Raw genomic sequence first — 24897 nt, 5'->3', positions numbered from 1 at the left:
GGGCCGGGCCTGTCGCAGAGGAGCCTGGGAGTCTGAGCACGGACGCTCAGCACAGCGGCTGGGAGGGACAGGCCTGGCACAGGTGTCGGGCCGCCGAGACCAGCTTCCCCCGGGGCCTGGCGCTTCCCTGATGGAAGGTCCTGGGCCCCGATTCCGTTCCCTCTCCACTCCTTACAAGACTGCTGGGCAGGGCTCCTGCAGCCCCACTTGGCAGATGAGGAAACTGAGGCAGGGCCAAGGTAAGTGACTCACCTGTCTTCAAAGAGCTCATTACCGTGGGGCCCCGAGCCGGCGGCCTGGGCTGGGTCCTGGCTCGGCCACTTTCAAGATGAGCACATTGCTCACCCCCGAACTGTGCCTCAGTCTTTCCATCTGTAAAACGGGGTAATTAGCATAATTGACCTCGGCTTTTTATGAGCACGGTGAAACCAGGCATGGCCAACGGGAGGAGCCCCACCCAGAGCCAGACAGCCGGGTCCAGCCCCACCCCCACCCCCGCCCCTCCTCGTGCTGGCTCCAGGACCCGGGCGAGGCCCCAGCCGCCCCAGCACAGGCCCCTGTGAGTGTCCATTGTGGGCCTTTTGTTGCTTTGGAAGTTTTTGGTGCTTCTGTGAGATGACCAGCATGGGGGCTGGCATTGTGGCGCAGCTGGTAAAGCCACTGCCTGAGACGCCAGCATCCCACGTGGGCGCCAGTTCCAGTCCCAGCTGCTCCATTTCCAGTCCAGCTCCCTGCTAATGTACCTGGGAAAGCAGCAGAAGACGGCCCAAGTGCTTGGGCCCCTGCACCCACCCAGATGGAGTTCCTGGCTCCTGGCCTTGGCCTGGACCGGTCCCAGCCTCAATAAACCAGCTGATGAAGATCTGTCTCTCTCCCTCTGTAACTCTGCCTTTCAAATATGTGAATTTTTAAATGAATGAATAAATAAGCATTTCACCCAAGACACCTGAGGCTGCGCCAGCTCCGATCGCCCTGGCCCAGGGACAGCAGCTCTTCCCTTCCCACGTGCCCCTCCCGGGGGGAGGCCTGGCTTCCTGCCCCGCACTGGCCCCCTAGGACCAGCACTTGGACTGTGGTCACCCAGGAACCAGGTGTGCATCCAGGTGGAGGCGGCCAGCCCTCGGCCCAGCCCTCCTTCCCCGGCTGCAGGGTGTGGCCCTGCCCCCAGGCAGAGCAGCGCCCTCCCCTCACCGAGCGTGGAAGCAGAGAACACAGCCCGCGGACGCCGTGGCCGGCTCACCATGCTCTGTGGAGCTGATGCCCTGCGGACAGGAGGCCACGCTGCTCTGTCCATTGGAGACCTTCCCAGGGCTGGTGGTGGGGATTTGGATCTGTGAGGCCGCACTGCGCTGCCTTTTCCTGGGCCGGTTGTGCGGGCGATGGGAGGGCGTCGCTGGGTGCGGGTGGCAGCTGCGGGCACTGCGCGGCCTCGGCCTCTCACCTCCGTTCATCCCACAGCCCTGCAGCGCTGCTGATGCTGGTCCCGTCCCGGCTGACATGTTGTATTTTTCATTTATTTTTATTTCTTTGAAAGAGGGAGAGGGAGAGATTTTCCATTTACTGGTTCACTTCCCAAATACAACAGCCAGGGCCAGGCCAGGCTGAAGCCAGGAGCCCAGAACTCGTCCGGGTCTCCCACGTGGGTGGCAGGGGCCCAAGCACTTGGGCTGTCACCGCTACCTCCTAGTGTGCCCATTCACTGGAAGCTGCAACCGGAAATGGAGCCGGGACTTGAACCCAGGCACTCGGAGATGGCAGGTGGGCTTCCCAAGTGGCGTCTCCACTCCTGGGCCAGACTGGCCGCCCATTCTTTAGATGAAGAAACTGAGGCCTGGGGAGATAGACTCAACAGTCGCCAGCCAGCAGGGGTGGGGCCCGAAGTCAGCCCTCGGCCCCGGAGTTACTGAGTCCCGTGTTGGTGAAATCCCCCCACCGGGAGTCCGATCGTACACCGTGGAGAATTTCTGGAAGGGGATCCTAAAACCAGAGAGAGGCCGGACCGGACTGGCAACTCGGGCAGGTGGACGCTGCTTGCCCCGGAGAAAGCCCGCCTCCGCCCAAGACCGCTGAGCTCAGCCGCGTCCATGCGGCTCTGCAGCTGCGTGCACGCCCGGGGCAGCTGCCCGCGCCTTCATCCTGCCTGTGTGCCTGTGTCCCCTCACCTGGGATGGGGGGCAGGGCCAGCGAAGCAGGTCACCGGCACCTGCACTCCTCGCCACAGGCGGTCCCCACTGGTAAGGACTCGGATTGAATGAGCCTCGCTGCTCCCCTGCCAGGAGACGGTGCTGCACCTGCATCACGTCCCACCTCCCTAATTAACCCTTTATTCCTGGGCATGCTCTTTCAGGCGTGGGCATTTGTATAAATTACAGTCTACAATTATTTGTAATTAAGGGGGAAACGTGTACTGGGCTGCAAAGATTAGCCGTGTTTCGCCAAAGTAAATCACAACGCCGCCGGCGGACCGGCCCCGGGAGGTGGCGTGAAATACAATTAACTTTCCTCTGACTTAATGGTGGCTTATGCTGCTGTTTTTCATAATCATAATATCTCAAGACATAGGAGCGGTTTTTCTCTGCTGTAATTGCATTCCACCAACGAGACAGCTTGGGTTTAAATGCAAACTCGGGCGGAATGAACCACAAGAGTGTGTTACGGGGATGACGCTGGAACTCTGTTACAAAGCCCACGCAGGCGCTGGGGTCGTGAGCCCGACCCCACGGGGTGAGGACGGCCCCCTCCGCCCTCGGGAAAAGGAGCCTCGGCCCAATTTCCTGGCGATTAGAGCCACTTGTGCCTCTCGGGGCGCCCGGGCGCCTCCTACGCCCCAGCTCTCCCTACTTTGACCGTTTCTTCTGTCCACACTGATTCGTTGGTGGGGTGGGGGTGGGGGTGGGGGACACATCAAAACCCCATCTGCTCTGAGCGCCCATCCAGACTCGGCCAGGAAGCACTCGGACCAAACCTGCTGCGAAAGACACGCGGGGCAGCAGCGGGCGCTGTGTGCCCCTGAGCGCCAGGGTGGCTGCCTGCAGTGGGCACACGTGCACACACACACACGTGCACACACATATGCATGCACGTACCCTCACACATCTGTGCCCTCCAGCCAGGTTTGGTCTCCCAGAGGCAACCACAGGGAGAGATCCCAAGTGGCGGAGCGGTGCCATCAGCCCGGCCCCCCGCCCCCTCGCGTGGCCAGCTCTGTCTGCCTCCATTACTGCGTGTGCTCAGTGGGCGCAGAGGGAGCGGGCAGTCATGGGCAGGACCCAGGGTGAGGAGATGGGGTTCGTAGCCCTCAGGCTGAACGCAGGTGCTCTCCGTGGCTTTCGGTCATTGCCATGAAATGCCCGAGACCAGGGGTTTGGGTGGGAGGAGGCTTCTGCAGTTGCCCCCAGGCCACACCCCCAGGGAGCCGCGCCCGCCCGCTGGGATCTGCCTGCTGGTTCCACCACCTCCCAGTGGCACCACCGTGGCCACAACTCGTGGGCCATCGCGTGATAGCAGGCTAAAGTCCACTGGTTCACTCCCCAGATGGCTTCAAAGGTTGGGGCTGAGCCAGGGCAAAGCCAAGAGCCAAGAACCCTGTCCAGGTCTCCCACACGAGTGGCAGGGACCCACGCACTTGGGCCGTCTTCTGCTGCCTCCCAGGACTCCATCTGGTGCTCGGGTATGGGATGCCAGCATGGCACGTAGTGGCTTAACCCCCTGCACAACACCAGTCTCAGATCTTTTTCTCTCCATTACAAAGATGGAGAAGTGAAGGCACAGAGAGGTTGAGAAATTTGTCCCAGGTCAAACAGCCAGTGAGCGGCGAAGCCAAGGTTTGAACGCCGGCCACCGCACTGCTTAGCCAGACTGAATTGTTTAAAACACTTGTTTTTCACTGTAATAAAGAACATTGCTAGGAATGTCTGTACGTGTACCCTTGCACCCTTGGGAGAGTGTATTTCAGAAAACGCATTCCAGAAATTGGATGCGGAGGTCTTGGGGCTGCTCGTGGCCTGTGGCACCTGTCAGCCTCCCCTGCTGCCCCCCACTCTCGGAGGAGTGACTGAAAGCTGAGCTGGGGCTCTGCCCCCACCAACAGTTTAACCCTGACCTTGGAAATCCGCCAACTCTTTCCAGACGGCGGGGGATGGGAAGGGAGACAGCGTCTTTTTCGGGGCGGGGGGGGGGCGAGTTTCTCTGCCAAATCCATTTGGATATTTATAACGTCACATTCGGGCCAGACAAAGCGGTCAGCCCGTGGGTCAGCCAGCCGGGGGTGTATGGAATTTCGGGTCCCTCCTGAGTCACCTCGGCAGGGCCAGGCCGAAGGGCTTGCTAGACCTTGTACGGCCCGTGCCCACCAGTGCTGGCCCCCAGAGCCCAACACACTAACCACGGTGGGCGCGGCCGCACTCGGAGGGGCTTCTGGAAACTTCCTCACTGCTGTGTGCTCATCCCAGCCGCTCTCTGGGCTGGACGCCCCCCAGCTGAGGTTGGTCTTACGCGCTGGAAAATCAACCACAAGTTCCTATCAGCGGGGGTTGTCAGGCCCCAGCCCTTGGAACCCGGAGCTGATCCAGAGCTTCTCTAAGTGGGTGCAGCGACAGCAGGGGGCACGAGTACCCCCCACGTCCCTGCAGGCGCTCTCAGATGCTGCCCAGGGTGGGGGGTGGTGAAGCGGAGGAGGAGGAGTCTGCTTGGGAGGCTGTGCAGGGTACTGCCCAACCCCGGGGGGCGTGGCACTGAGCAGGGGTCAGCCACCCCAGGAAAAGTGGCAGAGGGGAGGGGGATTCCAGGTGTCTCCTCCCTGCGCAGGTGGCCTGGGGGCGCACCTGCCTCTTTCCCTGTTGAGATGAGGGGCTCTCTTACCCATGCATGCCAACTGGGTCCTAAGCCGATCCCACCGCCTGGACCCCCGTGCGGGGGTCAGGGATGGGCACGTGGCCAGGCTGGTCCACGCAGGGCAATCCCGGCAGGGCCCCAGGTGCCACCAGGAAGGCAAGGGCTGCCCCCGGGCTTGCTGCCCTGCCAGGCGGGACGCAGCCTTGGGCACGGGAGAGGCACCAGCAGTGCCGCCAGGCTGGGAGAGGCCGACCCGGGTGCCTGGCCCAGCCCTGCCCGCGGTCAGCCCCGTGCATGGGACCGGCCAGTTCTCGGGGCCCACACACTCTTTCTGGGGGCTGGATTTTCTGGTGTCCTGCCTGACCCAGGAATTGAGGTAACAACACCCTGCAGGGCACTGCTGGAGCTGCTGGCTGTGCCCTGGGACCCTCCCCCAGCCATCCAGACCCCACCCCTGCGCAGCCTCTGCCCCCTCCCCTGGGGTCTCAGCGACTCCACTCCCAGCCGAGGGTGTCTCTCCCTTTCCCACTGCGGCAGCCTGAACGATGGCCGACGGAAGCCCTAAATTTCCCTCCTGCAACCCACCCCACGCCCGGACGCAGAGCTGATGTGCACGGCCAGAAGCAGCTCCTTTGTATCAATTAGCAACAAGGAGCTTAGCGCGGAGCTGGCTGGGGAAGCCAGGGACTAAGACCCCACCCCCACCCCACGCCTCCCCGGGGACGAGGCTGTGGGGGCCCCAGCAGGCTGCGTCCCTGTCGGTCCCCAGGGGAGAACGCCTGGGAATCAAGAGACGCCCCCACAAGGCCACGCCTCACTGCTCCCCATCTGACACAGAGTCCCCACAGCAGAGCCCGCCCACTTCCTCCGCCTCTCTGGGCTGAGCCCCATCACGGACCTGGCTCCCCGGGGTCACTGTGACAGCCTCCTGCCTGCTCTGCTCCCCCAACTCTGGCCCCTCCCCACGCACCACACTCACGCAGTCAGTCATCAACCGTGTCCCCTCCCCGCCGGCTCCCAGTGCTCTTAGAGCAAAACCCCCTGCCCGGTCCGGCCCCTGCTGACCTCCCCTCCTCACTGTCCCCCCTCCCCCCTCCAACCCCCAGTGCTGATTCCTGCCTCAGGCCCTTTGCACGTCCGCTCCTCCACATCTTTTCCTGGTGGCTCTCAAGTGACTTCCCTTCCTACCCCAGGCTACTGCAGCTCCGCTCGGTGGCCACCTGTCCCCTCCACAGCCGTTCCGCCCACAAACGTTGGGAGGACGCTTTTTCTGTGCCTGCCAGGCCCCGGAGTGAAGCAGGTAGCAGACGGACAAAGGCCCCACCGCAGGGAGTTTCGTGCCAGCCCGAGGGAGGAGGCAGGCGGCAAAGACGAGGAAGACGCCACAGAAAGACAGACCCCGGAGGAAAGCAGAGGGGAGGGGTAAGGCTGTGATGAGAAGCCGGGGGGGGGTGCATTTGGCACGTGGTGAGGACACCCCTCGGGACGTGGGACCGAGCGCCTTGGTCCAGTCCCAGCTCCTGCCGACGTGCACCCTGGGGGGCAGCAGCTGACGGCTCAAGGACGGGGGTCCCTGCCACCCACATGGGGGACCTGGGTGGAGGTCTGGGCTCCTGGTTTGGCCTGGAACAGCTCTGGCTGTTGTGGGCATTTGGGGAATGAAACAGCAGATGGAAGATCTTTCTCTCTCTCTCTCTCTCTCTCTCTCTTCCTCACTCTCCTCTCTCCATTTCAAAAACACAAAGTGAAAATGAATAAATGGTTGACTCAGCCGAGGGCTTCAGAGAGGAGACCGTGAGCACAGACACAGAGTGGAGCAGGGGGCTGTGCCGCATCCAGGGAGGAGAGGCCGCGGGGACAGAGATGCAAAGGCCCTGAGGCTAGCGCATGCCTGCTGTGTTTGAGGAGCGAGGAGGCCACTGTGGCTGGGGGGCAGTGGTGGCCAGGGACACAGGGGCTGTGGCAGGGGACCCCGAGAAGAATTCCCTGTGACCACAGTCAGGCACCGTCGTCACAGCCCAGGCATGGCCCGCATCAGAGCCGTAACCGTCTCGGGAGCCAGGGGCCAGCAGAGGCGTCTTTCCCGTCTTGGATGCCGAGGTCTTGAGCGTCGTGACGTGGGGACAGAGAGGGAGGGGGAGAGCCCCGGAGGAGCAGGGCAGAGGGCTCCAGTACGTTCCCAGGGCCACAGCTCAAGCAGCTGAGCCAGACTCAGCCCCAGGTGCACCGCACAGAGCCGAGGCCGGAGTGACCAAGCCGTCCCATTTGCCCGGGACTGGCCTGGCTTGCAAACTGGAGGCGCCACCTGCTGGAGGCTCCTGGAGTGACGCAAACTCCTGGGGCCGGAGCCAAGGCCTGCGCTCTGAAACCGGTGTTCGGTGTCCTGGGGGAGGCGAGGGATTCCCCGCAGTATAGACCCAGAATCTGGGGAAGGGATGGAGGCAGCCATATTTCGTTGGCATTTGTAACTTTAACATAATTACAGACTTGCGGCGGATACAAGAGTTATGCCACAGAATCCCGTGTGGAATCCCCCCGCCTTGGCTGGGACAGGGGCACAGTAAAGCAGACCGCAGGCCACCGTCAGCCCGCGGGCACACATCTGCACGTGTGTGCACACTCGCGGGGTCCCGTGCAGTTTCCACCCACGCACGGGCTCATGGGCCCACGCCAGCTGTGGGGACACAGCACCGCCCATGCCCCAAAGGACCGGCCTGTGCTGCCCCTAATGCTCACACACAGCGAGGAGCCATTGGAGCTAAAGGGGGAGGGGCAGAGCGCAGGGGAGTGTGGGGAGCAGGGTGGTCTGTTCAGTTACAAGTCACAGAAACCCAAAGAAAAAACACTTTGGGAGTCGCAGACAATTACTGCCTCGGGCATGGCCACATCCGGGGATTGCCACGATGCCATCAGATGTGGTCTTGGGTCAGCCATGGTGGTGCGGCGGGTTAGGCCGCCTCATGCATCCTATGTTGGATCCCAGTTCAAGTCCTGGCTGCTCCATTTCTGATCCAGTTCCTGCTAATGTGCCGGAGAGGGTGGTCGAGAACGGCCCAGGTGCTTAGGCCCCGCCACCCATGTGAGAACCAGTGGATGGAAGCTCTCTCCCTCCCACCCCTGCCTTGAAAATAAATAAATCTTTCTTGAACATACAGCCTTTGTAGTCTCTCCCCTCTCTCTCGCCCCCTCCCTTCCTCTTTCTTCTTCCTCCTCTTCCCAGCTCCACCCAGCTTCCCACCCCTCCCCCACGGCCCCCTCTGCCAGCCTCCCTCTAGCCAGCTCAGCAGCTGGTTCTAGAAGCCCATCTGTGGCCTAGCGGCTGCTGCTGCCCAAAGAATACAGTGTTCTGATTGGCTGGATCTCGGTCACCAAGCCCTCCCTGGAGCCTGAGTTAGCCGCAGCCTGAGAGTGGGGGGAGGGGAGAGCTGCCACGGGAAGCCTGGGTCGCTGACCCCAGGAAATAGGGGCGAGGGCTGCTTGGGGGCGTCTCCATCAGGTGACCTGTGCAGGACAGCTGTGCAGGTGACAGGTGCGGAGCTGAGCAGGCGGGGCCAGCTTCCCCACCAGGCACAGTGCGAGCCGTGCCCAGATCTAACGATGCATTTAGGAGCCATCGAAGGAAGTTACTTTATTTGAAGATAAGAAGGAAAAAGCCGAATCTGATCTAACCTGGATTGCATCTTTCCCCGACAAGGTCTTGCCGGGGGAGGGGACACGGGGCCGTGAGGGTCGGCGCAGCAGGACTCCCGTGGGCTTGAATGCGGGGGCACAGCACACAAGCAGGAAGGTTGCCGATGCTGACCCTGGCACTGCCGGGCGCCTCGGTCATCTAAGGGGGAGGGGGAAGAAGTGGGTGCACGGCCAGCACCGCAGCCCCGGTCTCTGCCCACCAGGCACAGTGACCCCGGGCAAGGTCATTCTCTGCTGCAGATCTCTTGGTTCCCGTCCGTAAAATGGGCACAACAATCACCCTCTTCCTTTGAGACATTTATGTGCTTAGCGGAGGGTTCGGCGTCAACTCCCTACGGGATCTGACTCCCAGCTTGGGAGCCCCCAGGCCAGAATGCGACAGACCCCGGGGCCACAGGCCAGGGCGGGAGGCAGAGGGGCAGGCAGGCGGCAGAGGAGGCGCTGGGGTCATGGAAGCCAAGAGGCACGCCGGCAGGGACTCGGAGGGCGGGCGTGCCCAGGGCCGGATCTGCGGGGACAGATGAAGCAGTTACCTGAGCTTCGGTCTGTAAGCCCCTCATTCATTCATTTGTCACTCATTCATTCAACCAACACAAGCTGGCCAGGCTCCTTCCATTGTGTGTGGCTCTTAGGATCCTCTCCTCCAGCCTCTGCCCTGCCCATGGGCGTGGCTCTCGAGGGCCCCAGCACACAGTCTGGCAGAATCCTTCTGGAACCTTCCGGGTTCCCACCTGCCCCACGTCTGTGTCTCGGGTCACCCGGGCATCCTTTCTGGACCCAGTAAACCCCATTGGCCTCCATTCACCAGATTCGGTTTCTGTTGCAGGAAACCAGAGCCTGAGCGGGCAGCTGGTCCCCCAAGTGCAGTTGGAGGGGTTCGGGTGGCGAGGCCCCCTGCACGCTATCCCGAGCGGGCACACAGCAGAAGCCAAGCCGATCAGAGCAGCCAGCAGCGAGTGGTTCTCACCGGAGTGCAGCGGGAGGCAGTGTGGCCCTGTGGGACGCACAGAGGAGACACCGGTCCCTGGGAGAGAAGAGGCTGCGGGGGAGGGCACGACAGCAGGAAGAGGGGGTCAGGTCCCTGACAGCCCCTCCTGGAACCCCCCTGCTCTGCCACTGCTGGCCCAGTAGCTTCCTGTTCCGGCTTGAGACTGTCTGGGCCGGACTTGCTGCTTCTGCAATCACAAAGCCGACAGTACTGGTTCCTCCTGGAACCGTGGGGAGAACGAAGCTGGCGGGGGCGCCTCCCCGTCCATCATCACCTCCCTCCTCCCCCCCCCCCCCGCCCCGCAGGTGCAGAGCAAGAAGAGAAGGGCGGGGCGGCACAGGAAGTGGGCTTTGTAGGCACAGTCTGGAGCCGCCCAGATCCTGCAGGGCCTCCTAAATCCCAAGGAGACAGGCAAGGCTAAGGCCAGTGCCCGGTCCTCACCCGTGAGCTGGTTTCACGCCAGGGGGACGGGCCTGGGATAGAACGTCTGTGCCGTGAGACGGGTGTGCTTTCCTTACCCGTGCGCCCCCCGCCCGGCACCCCGCACCCTGCACGGTCGATTTATGGCTGTCTGTGTAAGACTTGGAGGACACGTCGCACTTTCAGGTACTCAGAGGTTCCAGTTCCAGCTGTTCTGCTTCCCACCCAGCTCCCTGCTCATGCACCCGGGAAGGCAGCAGAGGCGGCCCCAGCGCTTGGGCCCCTGCTCCTGCGTGGGAGACGAGGATGGAGCTGCTGGCTTCTACCTGGCCCAGCTGTTGCAGCATCTGGGGAGGGAACCAGCGGATGGAAGATCTCTCTCTCTCTCTCTCTCTCTCTCTCTCTTTCTCTCTCTCTCTTTCTCTCTGTGCGTGTGTCTGTCTGTCTTTCCCTCTCTCTATAGCTGAGTTTCAAACAAATCTTAAAAAAAAAAAAAAAGCGGTAAAAACTCTCTCATCCCCAATAGAATGGTGGCTTGGAGTAAGAGATTTCATTGGGGATGGAGGGGGAGGGGCATGTGTAGGTCCCGCCCACCCGGTGTGAGGCCCTGCCCAGCCCACCTCTGACTCAGGCTCACTGCAGCAGCACCAGGAAGTCCCCGGGGCGGGGACCAGGTCAGCGTCCTCCCTGCGTGCCCAGCGCCCAGCCCGGCCCTGGCCCAGGGTGAACGCACACACTCCTGTGCACCAGGTGCCAGGGGAGGGGCCTGGGGGCACAGCCTCCCGCCCCCCAAGGCTGGGAGCTGGAGCCCAGCCCCTGTCTGCCCAGACTGTGGAATCCCTGGCCCCCACCCCCACCCCGGGGCTCAAGTGTCAGCAGGGCCTGATCAGGAGGGGGCGGGGCCAGCAAGAGGAGGGGAGGGAAAGTTCAGGAGGCCTGGAGACCCCGCCCCCCGCAGCTGCTTCTGGGCCCCAGGAGGCCGAGCGCCCGTAGCCAGCGCACTCAGGGTCCCCGCCTGTCGCAGCCTTGTCCTGGGAGCCCGGGTCCGGGAATGTGCCCCGCTGGCCGCTGCGGCTGGGGTACCGGTCGGCCGCTCAGCGGGCCCTGGAGCCTAGGACGGCGGGGCTCCGGCAGTGCCCACCTGGGCCTTTGCTGTTGCTGCTCCTTTGCCCAGATCCCCCCAGAACCAGAACCGGCCCCATATCAACTCCTCCAGGTCTCTGCACCTCACAAGTCCCCACCCGCCGTCTGGCCGTTCACAGCCTGTCTGCTGTCCCCAAATATGAACCCCAAGAGGACAGGGATTTGCACCACCTCTTTTCATTGCTGTGATCAGACGGGCACGCGGCACCCAAGAGGGGCTCAGGGGGGAGTGTGGAAGACACAAAGGGAAGGAAAGGCACGGGGGAGGGGCGGGGGGGCGGGCAGAGGCCTGACGGGCAGCACCAGCCCACAGACAGCGCTCCAAGGCTCCTCTCATTCATTCATTCACAGCATTCACTCATTCATTTCCTACGTCACCCACGCAAGTCTTTCCTGGGAACTCACTGCGTGCCAGCAACTGCGGGGGTCCCAGGGGTAAAGCCAGATGGGCAAGCACCCCTTGTCTCAAGGTTGTCACCAGGGAAGCCAGACCAAGGGTACGAAGGAGACATGGGTATGGCGGTGAGTGCTGGGAGTGACCCCGGAGGAGACCAGAGAGGAGGCGGCCGGGGACTGGGCTGCCTACCACGTGGGCGGCCGGGAGAGCCTGACTCAGTAGCCAAATGTCAATCAAGACCCTAGGGAGGATGTGGAATCCTCCCACAGCCCCACGAGACTCAGAGGGGCTCGGTAACCCGCCCGGGCGACACGCTCTCGGCTCCTGACGGCTGATCCATCCTGCAGCCCTAGGCCGTCCTGAGCCCTCTGCACCTGTGACGGCTGCCTCCCGGGGCCCGCTCACCCCCAGCCTCCTCTCGCCTAATGAGCACAGAGAAATGACGCGACGTGCAGCCGGTGTTCTTTCCGATATTAATTCTGGAACCTCATTTTCAGCGGGTAATTAAATTCCTTTTTAATTACACACAGGATGTCCCCGCAGCCCCTCAGAGCGAGCACGGGCAGTGTGGAGGGGAGAAGCGAATGAGCTGCCAGCGAGGACGGGCCTCGCGGGGCCCACACTTTCCCGGCACGCAGACTCCACAGCGCCGCCCTGCTGGGGCCCAGCTGTCTGAGCCGGGAGCGCCTGCCCAGGGACCCCACCTGCCCATCGCCCCCTGCATGTCCCGGGGCTCTGCTGGATGTGGGCAGCATGTTCCATCCCTGGCAACACCCCCTCCCCAGTCCTGGGGGCAACCAAGTGTCCACTAAAACAAGAGAAAGAAGCCACTCAGCTACGCATCTGCCCCAGGGGCCCAGGAGCCGGGCTGTAGAGAGGCCTCAGCCGTGAGCACGGGTGTTCCCAGCAGAGTGGCCCCTCGTCCCTTCCTGACAGTCCCTCCTGCCCCTCCCGGTGTCCCTGTACCCAGCGCCCCTTTTCCTGGGCCACCTCTGGCCAAGGTGTCCCGGTGAGCACCAGAGGGAGCCTCCCAGGGGAGCAGCTGACGCTGTGCTGGGGACTGTGCCACACTCTGGCCACCGAGTGTCTGAGACCTGGGCCCTGGAGGTCACTGGCGACAGAGGACCTGGTTCAGATCCTGGCACGAAGGGCTGAGAGGGGGAGGGCGCCTGCTGCAGACACACGAGAAGCCTGCTCCTGGGTGAGGAGGGGGCGCCCCTGGGAGGGGTGGGCCCCAATGGACACAGCGCCCAGCACAGCCCTGCCCCTCCGAGCCCACCCCTGCGGCACCAGCCCTGAAAGGTGCCCTCTGGTGGCCTCCTCCTCCTGGCCCCTGGGTCTGGGGCTGCGCCTGTCGCTGGGACACGTGGCTCCCGGGAGCAGGTGGCCGCCCTGGCCCTCACGTCCTGGCCCCTGCCTTTCACATGAAGAGGGGGGAGATGGCCAGGCAGACGTCCCCCAAGCTGGCTGGCCGGGCAGTGAGGACACGGGCCACACCCACGCCAGGGGCTGCAGCAGGCTGGACAAGCGGCCTCTGTCCCCGCCCTGCGTCTGTCTTCTCCCCTCCCTGCCTTCTGGGGCCGCAGGCAGGGAAGGGCCGGCGGGTGGGTGCCCAGCGGCCTGAGAACCGGCGGGGCCTCCCCTGTAAAGTGACCCCGCGCCCAGGCGGGAGCAGAGCAGGACCTAGAAGAAGCGGCCCCCCGGGAGCGGCTGCACCTGCATGAGAGCCCGGGCCCCTCTCCCCAGGGAGTCTCCCAGCCCTTCATTCCTTCCTGCTGGCACCCACGCATTCATTCACTCAGCACACGCGGGGCCTCCCAGTCAGGAGCCGGGGACACCGCGAGCCCCGCTCCAGGGTTGTTGGAGGCTCGGTGCAGCCGCTCCTGCCGCCCCGGCTTGGAGGCACGGCCCCCCCACCGTGTGCCCTCTGGGGCCTGGGCTGCTCTGGGTGCACAAGGAGCCCTGGGGAGCGTCTGAGCTGGGGACGATGCGCTCCGGCCTCAGAAGGGGTCCCTGCAGCTGCGTGGAGATGGGGCGTGGGAGCTGAGAGGGCACAGGCGCCAGGAGACCACACAGGCGAATGCAGCGGCCCTGAGTCTGGGTCCCCTGAGGTCAGGGCAGGGGGCGGGGCCCAGAAAGAGCCTGCCCCGCCCACCTCTGCAGCCAAGCCCAGCACCCGCAGTTCTGGTCCCCCAGAGCCAGGCCCATGTGGAGTGCACCAGAGGGACGCCAGGCCCTGTGCTGCCGACAGAGAATGACGTGAGCCTGGGCCCGGGTTGACCGGCCTCCCCCAGGCCCACCTCCCGGACACCGTGAGGGCATCCAGCCTCCTGCTGTGAACATTACCCCATTGGCTGCTAACCTCAGATTTTGGGGTTCATGAATTTGGGGACTCAAATCCTATCCAGTCCTTAACTGTGGGGGAACTGGAAGTCCAACAAAGAGGTGGAGGGGGCAGGGGAATAGGGCTGGGGTAAGCAGAGAGGACTTCCTGGAAGAGGGGACTTGAGTTGGGGCTGAGAGGCAGGATCCTGGAGGGAGAAGACGCCAGGTAGCAAAGAGAATTCAAACCCCGGGCCGGAGCAGGCGTGGCGCGCAGTCCTGACTTGTGTTCCTTTCCAGGTGCTTAGATCTTATGCCAGTTGACAATGGTTCCTTGAAAATTAATTCAATGTTTTATTCATCCTTAAATTCTTTAAAGCTGTAAATCAAACAGTCACTGGGTGCTTTGCGAGTCGTGTTCCGGGCTCTTATGCTGCAAATAACGGTGCTCGTTTGCATACCAAGCAGACCTCGCTCCGTCCCAGGAAAACGAATTTCTCCTGGCGTTCATCCCTAATTGCATCCACGCGCCTCCTGATTTGCATTATGCAAAACCGTCATCTCCAAGTGCCCTCGGCCGTGGGGGTCGCTCACAGCCTTCCCCGCACCAGTGCCGGATAAATCAGATTCACGGGGTGGGGGTGGGGCAGAAAAGGACCCGAAGCCGCAAAGCACTGGGCAGTGGTGACCGCAGAGCAGACATCCCATCAATTCACTTTTTAGGGGAAGCCAGGGCTGCTGGGTTGTGTCCCTGGTGCAGCTACAAAACGAAGGGCACAGGGGATTTCTGTCTCCGGGAGCCCCCGCGCTGACCGGAGGCGGGGGCTGGGACTTGAGAAAGGCCGGGGGCCACCAGGCGGGAGCACGGACTGCGCAGGGTCGCACACGAGGGGCCTGGCTGGCCGGTGCCTGGCTCTGGGCCATCCAAAAAGGGGTTCGACCCTCTGGGCTTGGATTTCTTCACTGAGCGCTGGGGACCGGCAGGTGGCCGAGGGTCCAGTGCAGTTCTGAGCAGGCCCTCTGTTGCTAGAAGGACTGAGACCGGATGTCCCCAGGCCCTGCCTTCCGGGCACTTGGAGAGGACATGATGACGAGACAGCGACAAGGGGAGGGGCAGTGGCATGGGCTGGAGAACTCGGCCAGGCTGCATGCGCTCTGTGACGGACAGCACAGGTGAGGGTGCGCCTCTCACACCGACCATGGGGCAGAGCCAGTTAGAGCCATAAACAGCGCAGGTCTGGCAGCCGGCAGCTGGCAGCCGCGGCGGGGTGGGCGCTGGGTCTGTGTGTAGCCGGGTGTCTTCAGGAACGGCTGAGCTATCCTCATTGCTACTTCGCTATTTTCCTCACCACTTTACAGCTGTGGAAACTGAGTCTTACAGGATCCACAGCCAGCAAGGCACCCCTGTGCTGCCAGTCTCAGCGAGGGCAGCCCTGAGACCCCTGCGGCCACCGACCGTGAGCAGGGCTCCTTGCGGCTTCTTGAAGGGCAGACCCCTGGGAAATGCGCCCCTCTCCACCTCCGAGCCTGGCCGGGGCCCAGAGTCGGCCCCTGGCCTCCTTGCTCTGATGTTCTCACCTCTGCCCCTCACGCCCGCCCCTGCTGCTGCCCGTGGACGCCCGCAGCCGCCCCCAGTTGCTTGGGTGGGGACGCCGCTTCCTCCCAGGATGCTCTGTGCCCGGCGCCTCTGCTAACAAGGGTGGGGGCGGCTCCTGGCAAGGAGACCGGGGTACCCTTGTGGGGAGGGGTGGAACCTGCCTCCACTGGGCTCCTCCCTCTCCCCCTCTGATTCCCCGTGCCCCTTATTGAGGACAGACACTTAGGGTGCACAAAATATTTTCTGGATGACTGAATAAATCCTGTAAGGGAAGGTGTAAGCATTTGAAACACTACTTTATTCTATTTTAAGGTTTATTTTATTTCTTTGAAAGGCAGGGTTGCAGAGAGAGAGAGGTCTTCCACTCCGCTGGTTCACTCCCTAAATGGCTGCAACAGCCGGAGCTGGGCTGATCCGAAGCCAGGAGCCAGGAGCTTCTTCCAGGTCTCCCACATGGTACAGGGATCCAGGCACTTGGGCCATCCTCTACTGCTTTCCCAGCCCATAGCAGAGAGCTGGATCAGCCGGGACTTGAACCCAGCCCATATGGGATTCGGATGCTGCAGGTGGCGGCTTCACCAGCTACACCACCACGCCGGCCCCACTTGGGTTTTGAATGAATTATACAGCACAGGCAGATGTAACTCCCACCACGTTACACCTCGTTCAGCAGAGCCCGAACTGCCCAGAGCCTCCTACACCAGCCCCTCAGCGGGGCTCTGCTTGGCCCCGCCCTCCTCTCCGGGCTGTTCCAGGGGTAACGCATCTCCCATTCGCACCGCAAATTCTCTGCCGTCCTAAACGGTTCAACTCGGAGCTGGGGGCCCTGGCCTCTGCCTGCAGACTCCCGCTGGGACTCCGAGGCACGTGGGCTGTGCGTGGGTGGTGTGACCGATGTCGAAGAGTCAGACCCAGCCTTGGAGCCCGACCCAACCTGCCAGGGTCCAGGTACCAGGACGCCACAGTGCCTGCCCCAGCCTGCGAACCCCCGCCCTCTGTGAGGACAAGTGGTGCCCAGTGACGAGGCCACTGCTCAGCAGGTCCCAAGGGCTTCCCGGTGGCATCACACACCTGAGAACCCTTCATCCTGCAATAAAATGCATCGTATTTCCCGTTTGGGGAGGGAAACAGCGGACGGAGCTGTCTGCCTCTGTGTGTGTGTGTGTGTGTGTGTGCCAAATAACTTTTGTGTGTATGTGCCACGTGGATGCCCAGGGGACACAGGGCAGGTGTCTCTCGTGGACTGTCCTGGCCCCACCCTGCAAAATGCCAGCCACGTCTTCCGTCATCCAGATGAGCCAAACCTGGCCCCGCCCCAGGGAACGCGCTGGAAAACCACTGGCCAATCACAGTCAGCCGCGCCCTCCCAGGCGAGGAATGTGCCGGGGGCTTCCGGGGAAGCCTGGGGGGGGGGGGCCCAGAGGAGGTGCTGGGCAGAAACAAGTGTTCTCTTGCTCCTTCCGCCTCGGGCACCGCGGCACCCTGGGGCGATCCCACCTGGAGCTGGAAAGTCCCCCCACACACACACACCACCGAGTACAGCCTCTGGGCCGGCAGACCTGGGCCGCCGGGTCGGCAGGACTCCTGGGTTCTGGAGCCACCATGGTTCTTTCAACCCGGACACGTGCCCAGGTCCCCTCTGTGACAGGCAGGGCACTGCCCCCTGGCCTTGGCACTGGCACTGTCTTCACACCGACCCTCACGCCCGGGGAGGCGTGGGTGATGAGCCCTGCATACAGATGGACACAGAAGCCATGGAGCAGGGAAGTGGCTCGCCCAGGGCCAGGGCCGGAGCCAGGGCAGAGAGCTGAGCAGGGACTGGGCCCGGCCTGCCTGGCCCCCACGCCCTGGCCACAGCCTGTGTGTGACCCGACGCTCCGGGAGGGTCCACGCCACCCGCCTCACGTCATTTCCCGTTCTCACTGCGGGGGGCTCCAGACGCTCCCGTTCAAACACGCACCCCTGAAGAGGGGGGCCAGGGCGCTCTGAGCGGAGTTGCCGAGCCAGGCACTGCTCTGCCCTGTGGCGACGGCCCTGGCCTCCCCAAGCCGGCCTTCCTGAAGGAGCCACTGTCCAGCTGCTCGAGGGAGCCATGCGCACATACATACATACGTACACACACACGGGCACACCCAGGCACACCACGCACCCACGTGGGCACACCCATGCACACACAGACACCCATGCACACACGCAAGCATGTGCATATACACACATGCTTACACACGACCGTGAGGCCTTCAAAATTCAGGGACAATGCCTACAAGGACAAAGCTACCCATGGGTGGCAAATATTTTTGCTCCCAAATTAACATATCTTTTAGTTCCGTTTCCCATGGACTTTTGGAAGATCTCTCACTGTAGACACACACAACACCCAGGCTCACGCGTGTGCACACACACACACACACACACTCACAAGCCAGGCCACCAGCAGGAACCCTGGAAGGGAGGTGCTGCAGTTACCCCAGTTCACAGATGAGAAAGCCGAGGCCCAGCAGAGTCCAGCATGTCTTTAAGACACCCAGCCGGAGGCGGCACAGCCGGAATTTGGACCAGGCCCGCCCGCCTCCTCATCTCGGGTTCTGCTGAAGTCCCATGGGGCCCTGGTGGCCACGCTGAGGGCTGGGGGGGAGCAGGTGCTGCCCACCCACGGGTGCCGGTGTCAGAAGCCGCGCAGGCCTCAGGCTGCAGGCCCCCGGCTGCAGGTGCGGGGAGGCCGTGGGCAGAGGCCCTGTGCTCTCGGCGGAGCCCCGCACCCACGCACTCAGCCGCCAGCGCCTGCCTGCCCCGTCTTTGTCTGCGTGGATGTTTGGAGCAAACCCCCGACTCCGCCTGATTAGCTCCCGATGCAATCACGGCTGTTCGGGGAGCGGCGTCCTCACAGAGAGTCCCTGGGACTCCCAGGTGGAAAATGCAGATCCACACCTCTGAGCGGTGAGCCCGCCCTTCCTCCCGCCCCTCCCGCCTCGCGTGCCCGTTCCCAACAGGCCGGGCTCCCAGCCCTGGGCAGGGGCCTCCGAGGTCCGGCCGCAAAGCCCCAGGCAACCCCGGTCCTCTCGCGGCCCCCCGCGACCCTCACGCCCGCAGCCCTGGGGGCCACGCGTGTTTGAAGTCAGCGGGTGCTGGTTTCCCCAGTGGTGCCACGCGGCGCTGCCCTCCACGCTCCGGCCAGCCCAGGGCTCTCCCTCTGCCAGGCAGTTCTTCCTTTTTAATAAACCAGGAGCCCCCGGAGGGCAGCACCCTGGGCCGCCCTCCGTGACCGCCCCGGCCTGGGGCGGCTCTCCTGTTCCTGAGCGGCCAGCAGCCCTGGGGGCTGGGGCAGAGGAGCTGGGACAACCAGGTGCTCGGTGACCTCTGACCCCAGGTGGGACTTCAGCCCCACCTCCGGCCCCTCTGTCCCCTCCAGAACCCAGAGACCTGAAGGCCAGGGAGGGAGCGGGGGTCCCTGGGGAAGAGGGTTCCCCACGCCCAGAGCAGCTCATGCCAAGGCCCGGAGGCGGGACTTCCTGGTGAGTTCTAGAACCACCCAGGAGGCCAGCACAGCTGGAACCGAGTGTCTGCAGGGAGGGACGGGTATGCGGGGTCGCATGGGGAGGGTGTTGTTCAGTGGGGAGGGGACAGGGCTGACTTGGATTCTCCCAGCATCCCTCTGGCTGCACTACTAGATTCCCACCTCCTGGGGGGTCACTGCTCCCCGAGACAGACAGGAACCCCCGCCCTGGGCAGCTCCACCTGTAGAGCAGGAACCCTGAACAGCTCAGCATGGCAGCGCCTGCACGGCAAGGCCAAGGCAATGCCATGCGGAGAAACGGAAAGGGGCAGGGAGAGGTCATGGGTCAAATGGGGCATCTGGGGACAGCGGAGAAAAACGAGGGAGAAAGCAGGCGGCCTTCTGGGAGGAAGTGTCCTGGAACCTCGAGTGCAAAGGCCCCGGGGCAACAAAGCCCTTCTGCTTCCACACGGACATTCGTGGACCCTTCCTTGGTAAGGTGACCTCTCCCGCCCTCCCCACCCCTTCCTGCCAGGTTCAAGGACCAAGGCCCCCGGTGCTCCCCACCCACCTGGGGGAGGGCCACTCGGCCCCTTGGGGCCCTCGTCCTCCCCTGATGGAGCCGACAGCTGTGACCCGTGAGTGACCGAGACGTCACTGGGGCCAGGCTGCCCAGCAGCTGGGCTGGAGTCCCGGCTCTGGCTCTGTGCGTGTGCACCCGGGAGGCGTCGGTGCCGGCTCCCGCACGTGGGTCCCTGCCACCCACGGGCTCCCGGCCTCGGTCCCCCCACCCCCGGCCATTGTGGGCATTCGAGGAGGGAACGCATGCTCTTTTTCTCAGATAAATAAAATATTTCTGAAGTCCATGGAAAATGGAATCAAAAGCTGAGTTTATTTTGACAAGAAAAGATTCACACATGCGTTGAGGTCTTCAGAGTTTATGGAAAATGGATATTGTTAAAAAAAATACTATGCACAGATTCCGGTTCTTTTGCACCAAAATACATTTGTCTTTGCAGCGTGTAGTCCCTGAGTGACCCCAGGAGCACAAAGGGGCAGAGACCCACTCAGGGTCGCTGGCACTTTAGGGGACTTGGACTTGAGTCCCGTGTGTCCCTGGTGGCCACCCCCGTCCCCACACTGCCCCGGCCCTCCAGGGAGATCCCCGGGCCCACTGGGCTCCTGCCCTCAGCAGCCTGACCCACAGTGCCACCTGGTGGCCACAGCGTCCTCGTGGCCGGTGGTTCTCAGCCAGGGGCCAGCCCCGGGCTCCTGCCCTCAGCAGCCTGGCCAGCACAGCCTGACCCACAGCGCCACCTGGTGGCCACAGCGTCCTCGTGGCCTGTGGTTCTCAGCCAGGGGCCAGCTCCAGGCTCCTGCCCTCAGCAGCCTGGCCAGCACAGCCTGACCCACAGCGCCACCTGGTGGCCACAGCGTCCTCGTGGCCTGTGGTTCTCAGCCAGGGGCCAGCTCCAGGCTCCTGCCCTCAGCAGCCTGGCCAGCACAGCCTGACCCACAGCGCCACCTGGTGGCCACAGCGTCCTCGTGGCCGGTGCTTCCCAGCGGGAAGAGGAGATGGCAGGGCAGCCGCTGTGCCCTGCACTTCATGCCCTCCTCACAGAGCCAACGCGAAGGGAGGAGGAGGATGAGGGGAAAACCACAAAGGGAAAGAACAGGAAACATGGCCCAGCGCACACCCACGTCACGCGACACAGGAAAACACTAAAAGAAAGAAACGGAAGGGAAAGAGGCAAGAAAAAAACAAAAATGAAACACATAAAAAGCGACACGGGCCGGTGCTGCGGCTCAATAAGCTAATCCTCCGCCTGTGGCGCCGGCACACCAGGTTCTAGTCCCAGTCGGGGCGCCAGATTCTGTCCCGGTTGCCCCTCTTCCAGGCCAGCTCTCTGCTGTGGCCCGGGAAGGCAGTGGAGGATGGCCCAAGTGCTTGGGCCCTGCACCCCATGGGAGACCAGGATAAGTACCTGGCTCCTGCCATCGGATCGGCGTGGTGCGCCGACCGCAGCGCGCCGACCACGGCGGCCATTGGAGGGTGAGCCAACGGCAAAAGTAAGACCTTTCTCTCTGTCTCTCTCTCTCTCACTGTCCACTCTGCCTGTCCAAAAAAAAAAAAAAAAAAAAAGCGACACCATCCACACGGAGTCCCACGCAGCCATGGCCAGTGCTGTTGTCCAGACGGCCCGGGGCCTGCCCTGGCCACCCCTGCCCCAGCACCAGGCCCCAGCAGCCAGCCCAGGTAACCTCAGCCCCTGGCCCCACCTGCCCCTGGCGCCACCTGCTGGAGACACTGGGCGCCACACTTATCCCCTCTGGAGACTCCGGCACCGCAGCCGGTGGGTGTCAGGCCCCCTCCTCAAAGCAGGAAACGGGCTCTGAGAGAGGGGGCTCCTCAGCACGCACAGAAGGCTGCCAGGTCCCACAGGTCTCAGCTCAGGCCCGCCCAGCCCTGGACTGCCCAACTCCAGGGCAGCAGAGGGCGGTGGTGACGGGGCAAGCGCTGGCCTGTGCTCCAGGCTCTGTGGACCGCCTTCCTCCTCCTGCTGTTCAGCCGTGACCCTGGACGCCCCACCCGGGGCTGGCTCTGGGCCGCAGCAGACGAGATGGGCCCTGGCCCTGCCCCTGTGTCCATCCGGTAAACAATGAACCATGAGCATGTAAACCACAAGGCGGCCCACCCCGCCCCACCCTGGGGCCGCCCCCAGCTGACGTAGCCACGGAAGGCCCCGCGGGGAGCCCGCCCACAAGTGGCGGCTGCTCCTCAGTGCCAGCTGACCGAGGACGGCGTGGGAACGTGGCAGAGTGACCGGAGCAGCCGATTTCTCAACAGAAACGGAAACTGCCGATCCGTAAGTGAACCCTGCCCATGCATGCGTGGAACTCACGGTTAGAAAAAGGCACCATCGCCATCAGGAGGGGAGGGGAGGGGAGAGGAGGGGGAAGCCGCACCTACCTGCAGGGTCCTGCGCGGCCTGTGTCGCCTGCAAAGACGCCCCCTGGCCCTGAGCTGCCACCCTCACCCCGTGTGGCCTTGGGGAAGCACTGCAGGAGGGGCGTGGGTCCTGGCCGCCCTCCCGCACGCAGGTGCCCCGGCTGCTGCGCACGGCCCTCCAGGGTGGGGAGCAGCCTGTGTCCTGGGGGCACCCGGGGCAGGGCTGGGCTGACAGCTGCGGACAGCTGAGGCCAGTGTGTGCGGGGGCTACGGCCAGCCCCGGACTCCGCCAGGAAGCCTGCCAGGGCAGACAGTGGCTCTGACCGGCCCGCCGATAGCCAGCATGGGTCTGGCTGACCGAGAGCCAGGCCTGACCCCACCCTGAGCGTTCTGAACCCCAATCCTGTCCCCACAGGCTGGGGCTGAGGACGACCCCGTGGTGTCCCTGACCCCTCGGCACACGTGAGACCCCTTGGAACTCCAGGCAGGCACCAGTCACACGGGACAGGGTGGGCTCCTGGAGGAACGGTTCTGTGTCCACTATCTCGGGGAAACCAGAGCTCAGAATCCACAATGAAGTCAGAGCACAAGACAAAGCCCACGTCCTCAGGGCAACGCCGTGGCACAGTGGGCTAAGCGCCGCCTGCAGCGCCAGCATCCCACATGGGCACTGGTTCGAGTCCCCGCTGCTCCACTTCTGATCCAGCTCTCTGCTACGGCCTGGGAAAGCAGTGCAAGGTGGCCCAAGTGCCTGGGTCCCTGCACCTAGCTTTGGATTGGCCCAGTTCATTGCGGTCACTTGGGGAGTGAACAAGGATGGAAGACCTTTCTCTCTCTCCCTCTCTATAACTCTGCCTTTCCATAAATTAAAAAAAATCTTTAAAAACAAAACAAAAAAAAGCTGTTTTTCTGGGACCCCCAAGTCACAGCCACGCCCATGACCTCAGGGATCCCCACTCCCAGGCTCCCAGGCAGGCGCCGTGTGGTAACACCCCTGGCTAGGGTGCAAGTCCAGGGACCAGGGTGGCAGAGATCAGACGCGATCCAGCTCCCTGCCAATGCACCCGGGAAGGCAGCAGATGATGGCCCAAGTGCCCGGGCACCTGCTTCCCGCACAGGAGACCCGGATGGAGTTCTGGGCTCCTGGCTTCAGCCCTGGCTGTAATGTCCATCTGAGGAGTGAACCAGCAGATGGAAGACCTCTCTCCCTCATCACTCTGCCTTTCAAATAAATTAGAAAAAAAAAAGGCATGAGTTTGCACCACCCAGTGCCACCCAGTGCCAGCCACCACAGACCAGGCAGATGGCTGTCTCCTTTGTATCATAAACCAACTTTTAATAATAATAAAAAATCTATCATGAATTGAACAAGAATCTGTACATTTCAAAGTCAACCAGTGCGCGTGCCCTGGCTCCCCCCACAGGGCTAAGGCGGGGCCTTGGGTTTGTGTCTGTGACAAGACAGCCCCAAGGCCACCCTCAGTCCCGCACATGAGGCCAGGCAGGGCGGGCAGCCCGGGAGCTGTGGGGTCGGGATGCCCACAGGCCTCGAGCAGCACAAGGCCAGCCCGACCTCTGCCGCCAGCCGGGGCGACCGGGCGTGCCCTCCCCTGCTGCTCGCTCTGAGGGTTCCCTGAAGGTGTACAGTAGCTGGGGCGGTGCCCGGGGCAGCTGAGCTCTGAGATGCTAGCATCGGGTCAATAAATTACAGAAGTCACCACCAGGCTTCCCCGGTGTGCCCCCAACCTCGGCCCGCCAGCTTCCTAGGCAGGCGGCCCAGCACCGCCCCAGGCCCAGCCCTGGCCTGGCCTAGACTCATGGCAGAGAGCAGATGGGGCCGTGGGGGTGATGCCTCAAACCCCAATATTAGAAACAAGGAAATTCAATTTAAAAACAGTCAATGACTTCGTCCTTTCTCTCCTGGTTTAGCAGGACTGGGGAAAGCCAGTTCTGCCCTACGTTGGTCCCTTAGATGATGTACCTTCCTTTGGAACGCCAAATGTCAGATATGTCATCTTACAACCTTAGGGGAAATCGCAACAATACCACCGAAGACAAGTCAGATCAACCACAGAGGATTCACGCCACATAAATGGAGTCGGAGCAAACCTGGTGCTCACGGTCCAGTGGGGCGTGGGAAGCTGGCATGGCCTGGGGGCACTCTGCACGCAGGGTCCACGGGCCTGGTTAGTGCACGGTGAGGGGCGCTCAGGGAGGAGACCCGCGCGGGCGCCTGGAATGTGGGCCTGGAGGAAACCAAGGGTTTCCAAAGTGCACGTTGAGCCACCCCGTGGGAGCCAGGGCCGCGGCGCCGTGCCCGTCCCTGGGTCTGGGGACTCGGGCGCAGGGGCCCAGGCCTCAGCTGCACCGACGGCACTTCTCGGGCTTCTGGCAGAGGACGGAGGCGGCGCTGGCCCAGGCTGGTCCTCGCGGGAGGCAGGGCAGGGAGCCGGGCAGTGCTCGGCGCAGTGGTGGCAGCAGAAGCCTCAGGACAGCTCCGAGAAGCTGGCAGGCACCGTGGCAGCCTTGCCAGGCCCAGCTCCGGGGCACGCAGCTAGGCCCGGGCGCATCAGCAGTCAGAGGTCTCCGTCCACGGGCGGCTGGCAGAGGCGGTAGAGGCTGGGGGAGGGGGGACGGAGAGGGTGAGGCTGACCGGCGGGCAGGGCCTGGAGCTGCTATTATCCCTGCTTTCATTCCAACACAGTGCATGTCCAGGAAACGAATGGCTGGCTTCACAGGACGCAAAGTGGAAATCAGCGACGCTGCCCGCCCCTTCCCCGATGGCCCAGGCCTCACCCTGGTGTTTACAGATAAACAGTCTGCGTGCGCACGGCTGCATGCTGAATGTGTGCACAGCTGCATGTTTGCATGCGTGTGTGGGGTTGCGGGTTTGTGGGGGGGGCTGCGTGTTTAGGTGCATGTGCACGGCCCCATGTTTAGATGCACGCACACAGTCCCGTGTTTAGGTGCGTATGAGGGACTGTGTGTGTGCAGAGCTGTGTGTTTAGGTGCATGTGTGAGGTTGCGTGTTTAGGTGTGTGTGCGGGGCCACATGTGCACGGCC

General features: G+C 63.1%; 1 protein-coding gene and 1 long non-coding RNA gene across 2 annotated transcripts in view; one reads left to right on the top strand and one right to left on the bottom strand.

The window, feature by feature from the left end:
- Positions 1-21400: 21400 nt before the first annotated feature.
- Positions 21401-22733, top strand: LOC138844189 (uncharacterized). The gene is made up of 2 exons (XR_011379732.2): positions 21401-21750; positions 22249-22733. It is a non-coding gene; the product is annotated as an uncharacterized LOC138844189 (long non-coding RNA).
- A 415-nt stretch (positions 22734-23148) lies between these two features.
- The window catches only part of PREX1 (phosphatidylinositol-3,4,5-trisphosphate dependent Rac exchange factor 1), a 161815-nt gene continuing 160066 nt past the window's right edge, over positions 23149-24897 (bottom strand). The window contains exon 40 of the mRNA XM_070051408.2: positions 23149-24452. Coding sequence (XP_069907509.2) covers positions 24410-24452 — 43 coding nt within the window. The 3' untranslated portion in view covers positions 23149-24409. The remainder of the gene's footprint in view (positions 24453-24897) is intronic.

Source organism: Oryctolagus cuniculus, chromosome 11 (genome assembly GCF_051225735.1).
Source record: "Oryctolagus cuniculus isolate XC-2025 breed Fujian yellow rabbit chromosome 11, ASM5122573v1, whole genome shotgun sequence".
In the NCBI taxonomy this organism is placed as follows: Eukaryota; Metazoa; Chordata; class Mammalia; order Lagomorpha; family Leporidae; genus Oryctolagus; species Oryctolagus cuniculus.
The sequence above is the reverse complement of the archived record's forward strand: the minus strand, read 5'-3'. Positions and strand labels throughout refer to the sequence as shown.